At 45.9% G+C, this 11,874-nt stretch overlaps 1 protein-coding gene across 1 annotated transcript in view; it reads right to left on the minus strand.

Moving 5' to 3' along the window:
- Positions 1-6,329, minus strand: part of F2RL1 (F2R like trypsin receptor 1) — a 14,765-nt gene extending 8,436 nt beyond the window's left edge. Inside the window, exon 1 of the mRNA XM_032403499.1 lies at positions 6,083-6,329. Within this exon, the coding sequence (XP_032259390.1) occupies positions 6,083-6,200 (118 nt within the window). The 5' untranslated portion in view covers positions 6,201-6,329. The remainder of the gene's footprint in view (positions 1-6,082) is intronic.
- Between the last annotated feature and the right edge of the window lie 5,545 nt (positions 6,330-11,874).

An 11,874-nucleotide genomic window follows, 5' to 3' on the forward strand; every position in this document is an offset into this window, starting at 1 on the left:
GGGGGGGGGAGGTTGGTGCTCCCTCTCCCTCTGCCCCTCATCCCTGCTTGTGTCCTCTCTTTCTCAAATAAATCTTTAAAACAAAACATGTCCACACAAAAACATGTCCACAGATGTTCACAGCACTATTCATAAGCATCAGAAAGTGGAAACAACCTATGGGGCACCTTGTTGGCTCTGTCAGCAGAGCATGCAACTCTTGTTCAGGGTCGTGAGTTTGAACACCACATTGGGTGTAGAGATTACTTAAAATTTAAAAAAGTGGAAACAACCCAAAAGTTCATCAACTGATGAATGGATAAACAAAATGTGGTGTATGCATTCAATAGAATATTAGTTGGCAATAAAAGAAATACTGATACATGCTACAACATGGATGAACCTTAACCATACTAAATAAAAGATGCCAGTCACAAATTTGTCCTGAATAAGCAAATCCATAGATAGAAATTAGAATAACGGTTGTCAGGAGCTGGGGAATGGGGCAATTTGGGGTGTGATGACTAAAGGGGTGGGCTGGGGTATTCTTTTGGGGTAATGAGAATATCCTGAAGTTGACTGTGATGATGAATAAACAGTTCTGTGAATATTCTTAAAGTTATGGAATTGTAGACTTTAAGTAGGTGAATTGTATGGTATGCAAATTATATCTTAATAAAGCTGTTAAAAAATATCACAGGGAGGAAGGCAGGAAACTAGGGCATAATTATTGAACCTGAGTGTGGGGTACATGGGATTCACTATAATCTACTTTCAGATGTTCAAAATTCCCCAGAGTAACAAGCACATATCAGGTCAGGAAGTTTTATGTAAAGAGATCAAAATTTGTTTTAAATAAGAATACTAAAATAAAAAGGCGGGAAAAAGAGCAAGAAATACTTTAAAACAAAAAAAAAAAAAAAGGAAAGGAAGGGAGGGAGGGATTGAGAGAAATTTCTTGAGAATATTCTAACATATGACCTTGAATTGTCTCAATCAAATTTAGCATTCATGTTAACTGTGTGCACTGTACCAGTCACAGAGCACACAAACAGCATGCTGCTTCACACTAGTAAACATCAAGATGCTACTCAAAGATCCCTAAAGCCCTTTCAGCATAGTGCATAGACGTTTACCCCATACCATGTTCTATACCAGTCACCAAGACTTGTCTAGAACTGATATTATCCCAGCTCCCATCTATCTATCTACCTACCTACCTATATCTCCCACTTGTAAACCAGATAAAATCATTTTTTTTTAGATTTTATTTATTTATTTATTTGAGATAGAGGGCATGCGTGCGTGAGTGAGCAGGGAGAGGGAGATGGAAAGGGAGAGAATCTCAAGCAGACTCTGCACTGTGCAATGAGAGGCTCAATCCCATGACCCTGAGATCATGACCCAAACCAAAACCAAAAGTCAGATGCTCAACAGACTGAGCTACCCAGGCACCCCCCAGGTAAAATCATTTCTATTTCATAGTGGGGAAAAAATTAAATGCACATATAAATTTTGAACACATATGAAGTCCTGGGTATAAAAGCATCCCCATTTATGGTCTGTAATCAACAATGTTTGCCCAAGTATGCAAGAATACATACCCGCAGATACTCAAGGCAGCATCCCCCACCCTCACTGCAAATAGGAAGGAAGGAATGTTCATCAGCCCCTATTCCTAACTTACCATACATATCCCCAGATGGTCCCTAACATTAATAGTAGACACTATGCCTACTATTCAATAATACTGAAATGCAAAGATAACTGTTTACAGTGGACTGAAAAAAGCAACAGACAGAACAACTTGCTTCCATCTATATAACAAAATATGCATTTATATGCAAAATCTGAAATCTAGAAGGATATCCACCGACTGATAAATGGCCATCTCTGTGGAGTAAAGTGGGTGGGGAGGGGAGAATTTTCCTTTTTTTACTTCACACACCTCTACATTGTTTGGATTTCTTTGTCAAAGGAGTGTAAATTGGTACAATCTTCTTGGAGATCAATATGGCAAAACATCAAAATGTGAAGTGTACTTGCCCCAGGATCTATCGATTTACTCACAGGAATTTGCCCTGCACATACACCAGCTAACATGCACACAAACACTGTGTGTACAAGAATATTTACTGCAATACTGTTTATCCTAACAAAACAAACATGTGAGTCTCAACCACCATTAAAAAGGAGACCAATCTGGGGCACCTGGCTGCCTCAGTTGGTAGAGCATGCAACTCTTGATCTCCAAGTCATGAGTCCGAGCCCCACATTAATCACAGAGCTTACTTAAAATAAATAAATAAATAAATAAATAAATAAATAAATAAATAAATAAATAAAATTAAAAGGAGATTAGTTCAGTAACTTATGATATTTATACAATGAATAATATTCCCCCCTATAAAAGTATGGACAGAGTTCCCTACAGTGACCATGAGCAGATAAGGTTAAAAAATAAACTGCTGCAGAGTATATACAATAGAATCCTTCCACTGTTACAAAATATATATGTATCTGTGCAAAGAAGTCTATTGAGACCAGAGAAGAGAGAATGGGGGATTTTCACTGTTTTAAAACACTTCCGGGGGCGCCTGGGTGGCTCAGTCGTTAAGTGTCTGCCTTTGGCTCAGGTCATGATCCCAGGACCCTGGGATCGAGCTCCGCATTGGGCTCCCTGCTCAGCGGGAAGCCTGCTTCTCCCTCTCCCACTCCCCCTGCTAGTGTTCCCTCTCTCGCTGTGTCTCTGTCAAATAAATAAAATCTTCAAAAAATAATAAAAAAATAAAACACTTCTGATTTACTTTTGGGAAAAATGTATGAAAACTTTTACCTTTTTAAAAAAAAAGATTTAAAAAAAATTTATTTGACAGAGAGAGACACAGCGAGAGAGGGAACACAAGCGGGAGCAGGCGGGGGGGGGGGGGGGGGGGCAGGGAGAGGGAGAAGCAGGCTTCCCGCTGAGCGGGAAGCCCGATGCGGGGCTCGATCCCGGGACCCTGAGATCACGACCTGAGCCGAAGGCAGACGCTTAACCACTGAGCCACCCAGGCGCCCCTGAAAATGATTTTTTAAAAAGATTTTTATTTTATTTTTATTTATTTATTATGTATTTATGTTTGTATTTTTGTTTGTATGTATGTATGTATTTATGTATGTATGTATGTATGTATTTATGAGAGAGAGAGAGAGAGAGAGAGAGCGCACCAGAGAGAGCACAAGCAGGGGGAGCAGCAGAGGGAGAGGGAGAAGCAGGCTCCCTGCTCAGCAGGGAGCAGCTTGCAGGGCTCCATCCCAGGGCCCTGAGATCATGACCTGAGCCGAAGGCAGATGCTTAACCGACTGAGCCACCCAGGCACCCTGAAAATGATTTTTTTTTTAAAGATTTTTATTTATTTATTTGATAGAGACACAGCGAGAGAGGGAACACAAGCAGGGGGAGTGGGAGAGGGAGAAGCAGGCTTCCCGCGGAGCAGAGAGCCCGATGCGGGACTCGATCCCAGAACCCGGGGATCATGAGCTGAGCCGAAGGCAGACGCTTAACAACTGAGCCACCCAGGTGCCCCGATTTTTTTTTTTTTTAAAGTAGGCTCCACACCCAGCATGGAGCCCAAAGCGGGGCTTGAACTCACTACCCTGAGATCAAGACCTGAGCAGAGATGAAGAGTTTGGCACTTAACCAGATGAGCTACCCAGGTGCCCCTGAGTACTGAAAATGATTTAATTAAACTTTTCTTTTTCAAAAAAATTTTTGTGGGGTGTCTGGGGTAGAGCCTGCTTAGGATTCTCTCTCCCTCTCCCTCTGCCCCTCCCCCTGCAATTGTGCTCATTACTGCTCTCCAGAACTTGTCTAGATCACATACTACTTGTATAATGCATAATCAATTACAAAGAGAACAGAAGTTTCAGTCTCCAAAAGAAAAGCAGAATGCATCATAGGGGACCCTCCCAGGCTTGTGACATGGTAGAAAAAAGTGCGTGCCTAAAACAAGCTGACAAAAATGCCCAACTGCCATCACCCTACCCAGCCACTCTGGGTAAGTCCACTCCATTCCTCATTCGATATTTACTGAGCTCCTTTAGATAATGAGACTGTGCTGGACCATGGCAATGGAGATGTTTCCCTGGCCTCCCAGAGTTTATGATCCAGTGGGGAAACAAATTAAACATATTTACACAAATAATTATCAATTACTGTTGGGACAGGAATGCAAATGTGGTCTGATGGAGTGTTTTCCTTGCCCTGATCCCCAAATCAGTGGCCCCCATCTGTAAAATGAGAAGGGTGTATCCTTGGTGGATCTGCCCTCTAGGAGTCAGTCTTTTTCGTGAGATCCCCCCAAAAAACTAAGAAAATCAAACCTAATATATGCCTTGTAGCAAACTGAGGAGCATGCATAAGGGTCAAGCTAAAAGGGGATGAGCAAAGAGGCATGCTAAGGGGCAGAAGAACTTTGCGGATGCTCTATTTCTTAATCATACTCGATTTAGTTTCAGATTGGGAGGGAAAGCTCCATCTACCATTATTAATGTCTGTCACTTAACTAACCCTTTAGGAAAGTTACCATGCAAAAGGAACAAAAGTATGTGGAGAAAAAAACCCTCAAGGTGCAATATTAAATAGTTCTGGTTAACAAGTAACTTGATTTTTTTGTTGTTGTTAAACAAGTTCACTATATTCTCCAGGAACCAGTGCCCCCCCCCCCAGCCCAGCCCCCTCAATTTGTAAACAACAGCAAGTCAAATACTCAGGGCTATCTTCCTTTACGAACTGTCTAAATCAGAAAAGCATTCAGTCATCTACACCTACATATTTTTTAAATGTTTGCACAACCTTAGTTTTACCCCCGAATTTTAAGTTTCCAACTTTAAAAGACAGAGGCAAAACGAAAAGTGTTCACCACAGTTTCAATGTTCCTGGTTAATAAATAAATGTCTTTATTCTAATGCTGACCAATAAAATGTATACAGTGGTGCAGTTTTCAAGTAATATACTACAACATCCTTTTCTGCAAGTCCAGGGGAAAAAGGGTCACTTTCTTCAGTCTAATTCAAATCGACAGTGATTTGCTCTTTTACAATGTTTTTACGAAGAAGATAAAAGCGAGACCCTGCCTTTTACAGCAGGTCTGCAAATTGCGCAGGGAAATGAGAACCTCCCTTTTAAGGCTACAGCGGCTGCTCCAAACAGCCAGACACCCATTAGCAGCACAGCAGCGTGATATCCGGCCCACTATCCCCCGACGAGAGGCCCGCTCAGCCGGGGAGACCCCGCCCCCAGGAGGACAGGCTGGAGCACACCCCGGGCAGCACATCGGCGGAACCCAGCTGCCCCGCACAAGTTAGGCCCTGAGCACCGCCGGACGGCTCCCGTGCTGTTCCAGTCCCGGAGCTGGCAGCCTCCGCCATACCTCAGCGCCAGCCAAAGGCTGTTACGTGTGGCACACAAAGGCCCGGAAACCCAGGGCCGTAAGGCACGGTCCGCGAAGTTCCATTTGTAAAATCCGCGTGACTCGCAACTGCTCTATAACTCGAGGCTGAGCGCTCATTACCCCCCAAACCCAGCGGGGTCCGGCCCTTTTAGACCCCGGCCATCCACCGTGCCGGAGGAGCTTCGCGCCCCGGGAGGGTTTCGAACTACGTGAGCCGACTCAGAAGAAGGGGCTCTAAAAGCTGAAGGGGGTCGCAAAAAGCGACAAGGATGTTTCCCAGGCCTCGGGCTCACCCATTCCACACTGCTCTGAGCCAACCAACTCCAAGGGGTCCTGCGGGGCCAGCCCTTCAGTATTTGCGGAAAGCTCCTTAGTTTACAAAGAAGCCAACCAGGGGGAAGGGCGGCTGAGCCCTCTAGGTACCCTTTAGATGCGAGCACTCCATTCCCTCCTCTTCCCTCCGCGGACCTCAGCCTCTCCCGTTTGTCCCATCTAGTTGGCCCTCCCGGCGCAGGGATCCCCATCAAAGTCACCTCGAGGGGGATGCGAGAGGTGGTGGCAGCAGCAGCAGAACACCCTTCGCGCACCTGCCCGCTTCCACCACCTGCCCGTGTGCCTTGGACCCCCACTCCTTAGCGGCAGGAGCCCTCCCTGACCAAGTTTCTCACCTTGGATGGTGCGATTGCAGGAGACAGAGGCCGCCAGCAGGATGGCGCCCCCCAGCAGCCACGCTGCGCTCACGCTTCGCATTCTTCCTGCAGCCCCGCCGCCGGGCGGGCAGGGCATTCGCAGCCACTGATTCGAAACTCGGAGCCCCACTCGCCGCTCGGAGAGGAAGCCGCGGTCTCACCTGCTCTAATCCAAGCCTCTCCGCGCTCCTCCCCGGAGAGGGCTAAGTTTCAGTGAAACCCGAGCCGCTCGGCGCACCTGCGCGAGGCCACGCCCCCGGGCCGGAACGCGCGGCTCGGCCCCGCCCCTGCGAACTTCCGACGCGCGGGTCCGGCTCCCGGCAGTCTGGCCCGGCGCGCGAGCCCCCACCTACGCGCTGCAGGTGCGCCAGCCGCGGCCGGGAGGGTGCGGGGCCGCCCGCGGGCGGGGCCGGACGGGTGAAGTAGCTGTATTGGAATGCAAATGACAGGAACGCCGGGACGGCGAGTTCTCATAGACCGGGCCACGCCTAGAACTCCCATTACCCTTTAATCACTTTTGGGGAGGCAGGGTCTTCCGTGTCTTTCCCTCCCCTTTGCTAAATGGAAAAAGCCGAGGCCCAAGCTCACGGACTTTGTCGTTGGTAATTGGTAGAGGCTTCCCAGTGTAGCGGGCACTGGGGGGATAAGGGGTGAGTTTGTTGGATTTTTTTTTTCTGCTTTGTTTGTTCTGTTTTGTTTTGTTTTGTTTTTTTGAAGGGGTAAGTTTATAATCTGCAGAGACTTGGTGGATCGCTGCGGACACCAACGAAAGCGGTGGGGAGCAAGAAGGAGTCCCGGCGAGGGGTCAAGGATCTGGAATTTCCACTCTGCTGTTAACTACCTGTGACCTCGAACAAACCTCTTCACCCCCTTCTAGGCCCATTTCCTCGTCCGTGAGGTGGAGCGGGTGAGGTGATAGTTGGGACAGCTACCTTAAGTGCCAAGAGCTAATGATTTGGAACACTAGTTTAATACCGACCGCGAGCCGCGCATTAAGTATGCTTATTCCCAATTTAGAGATGAGGAAATGGCGTTTAGAAAGGTTGGATAAATTGCCCACAGTTACGCAGTTTATAGGCACAGTTTATAAGCACACACCACATTTCATCTCTAGTCTATGACAGCCACTTTCTGTTAATCACTGCACTATAAATGCTTCGACCAGGGTCTCCCCCGCATCGGGAGCTGGTAGTCCAAAGAAATATATAAGGAGATAGAGGGGGTGTTGAGAAAAGGAGTGAGAGTTTGGGGGTGGGTGCACAAGGGCCAGCATCATACTGGTAATATTTTTTGCTTTGAAAAGGCAAAATCAGGGGCACCTAGGTGGCTCAGTTGGTTAAGCGATTGCCTTCGGCTCAGGTCATGATCCCAGGGTCCTGGGATGGAGCCCCACATCGGGTTCCCTGCTCAGTGGGCCTGCTTCTCCCTTTCCCACTCCCCCTGCTTGTGTTCCCTCTCACGCTCTCTCTCTCTGTCAGATATATAAATAAAATCTTTTAAAGAAAAGAAAAGGCAAAATCAAGTTTAAAGTTACCTGCTAAACTACTGGGTGATGGAGGAGCAGAAAAGAGAAACATTAGTATTGTCCTCAGATGTTTGAAGGATTAGCTCAGAGAAGAGGATTAGACAGGTTTTGAGTAGCTCCCTGAGAGCAGAAATATATGGAAGCCACTGTGGGAGGCTAACTGTGGCTCAGTATAGAAAGAGATTTCTAGCAAGTACCACTGGTCTCAGTCCTGAGAGCTGTCAGCTGAGATTGAGGGCCACATCACTACAGGACTTGCAGCAAAGGACCAGGCCATCCCTGTGGCACGTTGGAGAGGGGAGTTCCTTCCCAGGGTGAGGGGCCAGATTGGGTGAGTCTAGATAGCCTCTTGAGAGGCTTGAGTCCTGAGAGTCTACCATTCTCCTTAGAAGACCTCTAAGTTTGGTAAATCAGTTGCTGGTGACTATCATGAATTTTTGAACCACCATAAACCAAATGGCCACAGACCTGTGAGTTTCTAAGATGGAGCTCACATCTGATAAGGGCCCTGTGTGACTTCTTACTGACCCCACCATGGGGCCAATAAACAAAACTAATGTGGGCTCCGGATAATTCGGGCAGACAAAATTGTATAAAATATCGTGTTAGCCAGTTGTTCCAACCATATGCCCTATAATAAGACATTTCCCAAGTTACCTAAGTGGATGGTTAGCACTCTGCCTCTTCCCTGGGTCCTGACAGGGGCTCGCAGGAGTAGGGAAATAAATGGTTGAAAACAAAGAGTAGCAAATGGCCCTGAACCTGCCACGAGAATGGAATAATTGCTCCCTGAATAACGGGAGTGACTGCCTCTCAACACACATACAGCCAAGAATGGCCAGCGAAAGCTGTCCAGATTTTTTTTTTTTTTTAAGATTCTCTTTGTTTATGAGAGAGAGAGAGAGAGACAGAAGAGACAGAGCAGGGGTGGGGAGGAGCAGAGGGAGAAGGACAAGCAGACTCCATGCTGAGCACAGAACCCCACACAGGACTCGATCTCAGGACCCTGAAATCATGATCAGTGCTCAAACCAGGAGTCAGACACTTAAGTGTCTGAGCCACCCAGGCGCCCCCAGAATTCTTTTTCCTGGCTGCCTTTCAGTAGTGCATCTCTTAGGAATCTCTCACTGTTATGTCTCCAGTTCTCTGGGGAATGTGATTAAGAGCTTGGCCTTGAAATCATGTAACCTTGCTAACATTTGTGTGACCTTACAGAAATTACTTACCTTCTCTAAGCTTTCGGTTCTTTACTTATAAAATGGAGTCAATATTTTTTTAGTTTAAAGGTGTGTGAGGATAAAATAGTGACCATGTTTGATGCCTGGTGAAAGCTCAACAGATGGGCTTTTTATTTCCTTCCTTTCTCTCTGCAGTCTTCTTTACAGCCCAACCTGCCACCTAGCTCTCAGGATGCTGCCTCCCAGGGCCACTTACCGCAGCCTATGCCCTCTCTCCCTCCCAGGAAAAGTTGCCTTCTTGCAGCAGCACAGGGGTCTTCCACATCCTGTCCAGGGGACACCTCCTCATGAGGATCAGTCTTCTCCGACAGGGTCTCTCACTAGGGAAGATAAGATACTAAATCCCTATGATGACCCTTCAGTCTTTCCTCGGGCTCCATTTTGTTATCTATAATCTGGGGATGTCCATAGTACCTTTCTTGTAGGATGGTTGTGAAGATTTAGTTTGCTAAATGCCCATAAATACTTCTTAGCACAGTTCCTGGTATAGAGTCAATACTCAAGAGATAGTAGTTACTATAGAATGACTGGACCAGGGAGAGTCTTCCTCTTTGCAGAGAACAATGCATAAAACTCCAGCTGTTTTGACTTAAAATTTCACTGGTATTTTATGTAAATATGCCTTGAATCATCAACATTTCAAAGAAAATATCTTATTGAGCACTGCTATGAGTTAATTATCTCATGAGTGTGTTTTCTCCCAACCACCTGACTAAATGAACTGCATTATTTAAGTCCGCTTGCCCATGTTTTCCAGTGATTTGTTTTTGATGTTGATGACTTCTTTGCCCTGAAGGGCTTAGGGTATTGTATGGTGCTATGGAGCAGTACAGAGAAGTAAACACAGCCAATTCCAGATAGTCTGGCTTCCAGGGATTGGGAAGTTTGGGCAGTTTCCCACCCTCTACAGTTCTAAAGAAAATAAAGTAGGAAATGGGATAGGCGAGACACTGAGGAAGAAGCCATTTCATTCAATCAATTCTACAACCATTTATCAAACTCATCAAACTCGTCCTGGAGAAACAAAGATCTAGTCCCTACACTTGGGTCCTGGATTCTTGCAATAGCCTTGTGACTTGTATCCTTCCCTCTGACACTCTACACAGTCTCCTCCCAATATAGTGGTCAGAGTGAACCTGTGAAAATGTGCATCAGATCAGATCACTTCCTTATTTCAAATACTGAAGTAGTTCCCCACTTCCCCGGGGGTACAAACCAAAGTCTGTCAAAAGTGTATGCATCCTGCCTTCCTCCCCCATACACACACAACACACACACACAACACACACACACACACACAACACACACACACAACACACACACACACACACAACACACACACACATGCACACATATACTCCCTTTTACTTCATCTCTTTTATTCCCCTCCCTCATTCTGCTCCAGCCATGCCTGGACCATAGCTTCGGTCTTTACTTCTTTCAAGTATTTGCTACAACACTATTTTCTCAGCGGGGCCTTCTAAGAACTACTTATTTAAAATTATACTCCTGGAGAGCCTGGCCGGCGCGGTCAGTGGAGCATACGACTCTCGATCTCGGGCTTGTGGGTTTGAGCCCCATGTTGGGTGTAGCGATTACTTAAAAATAAAATAAAATAAAAAAGATAAAAGAATAATTAAAAAAATAAACTTACCCTCCCACCCTCTGCTTCCCATCCTCCCTCCCTGAACGTTTTCCTCTCTGGCACACATCCCCAGTATCACTACTCTACATGTATTTACTTACTATCTAGCTCCCCCACCACGACGCCATGCAAGCTCTATGACTACAGAGATTTTTTCTTTCACTGTAGCTTGCAGAATTGTTTAAAAGATTGAGGAAGTAACACCATCTGAAGGTGGCAACGGTCTCTTACACACTCAACTCTATGATGTCAAATCAGTATTTAAGTCCCAGTTTAAATCACTCCTTAAAATACGGGGAGGCCAATGTCTAAAACACTGCAAAGGTGAGCCTTTAAAATGTAGAGGACTGGGATTTTTATCTGTTTTGCCCACTGCTGTATTCCCAGTGCTAGAATAGTGTCTAGCACATAGAAGAAACTCAACACATACTTGTGAAGGAGTCAGTTTTTATATACTGCCCACCTACTATCTATCATTCTGCTAAAATCTAGAATTGCAAAGATCAGTATCTCTGCTTCCATTGAATTGATGGTCAAATGTGAAGAGAGATGCATAGATTAAGTCAAGTATTGGGGGTGGGGGTAGTGGTAAGTGACGCATCTTTGAAGGTCTGTGGACACACACAGAATGACACCTGCCTGGGGGAATGAGAAAAGGGTTTCTAAAGGAGAGGGCATGTGAAGACAGCCTTGAAGCTTGAACAGTTCACCGGGTAGCTTATTTAAGATAAGGCTAGCTGCTATAACACATAAATCTCTAAGTCTTAGTGATTCACTGCAATAGATGTTTATTTCTTACTCGCTTAAAGCCAAATCCAAGGCTAAGTTTGGTGGGAGTCTCTCTTCCAAGTGGGGATAAATGAGCGGGGCTTCTCCCATCTTGGGACTCAGCCTTCTTCAATTGAAGGCTTCCAAGGTTACTACAGAAGGAAATGTGAAGGGTCGTGTGTAAAAGGTTTCCACATCCCTGGTCTGAAAGTGGTGCACCATCATTTCCATATTCCACTGACCAGAACTCAGTCACATGGCCACAGCCCACTGCAAGAGAAGGCTGTGTGCCCAGAAGGAAGAGAAAAGGAGCTCTGTGAACAGCTAACAATCTGTTATTCCAGGTATGATCAAAGTGTGGTGGGTCTGGGGAACACTTCGGTGGGAAACCAGTGTGTGTGAAGGAAAGTGGCTAGTGATAAAGCTAGAAAGGTAGCCAGGACTCACCTTTAAAGGGCTTTCCATGAAAAAGACTTTGGACTTTAATCCTGAGGCCACTGAAGACTGAACTATCCGTTCTCAATCCTATCTTCAGAGCACTGAGGTTGCCAAGGTGGCCTTTCTGGGACCAAAGAAAAGAATAAATCTGGTTGGG

Source organism: Phoca vitulina, unplaced genomic scaffold, assembly GCF_004348235.1.
Source record: "Phoca vitulina isolate PV1807 unplaced genomic scaffold, GSC_HSeal_1.0 scaffold6, whole genome shotgun sequence".
NCBI lineage: Eukaryota > Metazoa > Chordata > Mammalia > Carnivora > Phocidae > Phoca > Phoca vitulina.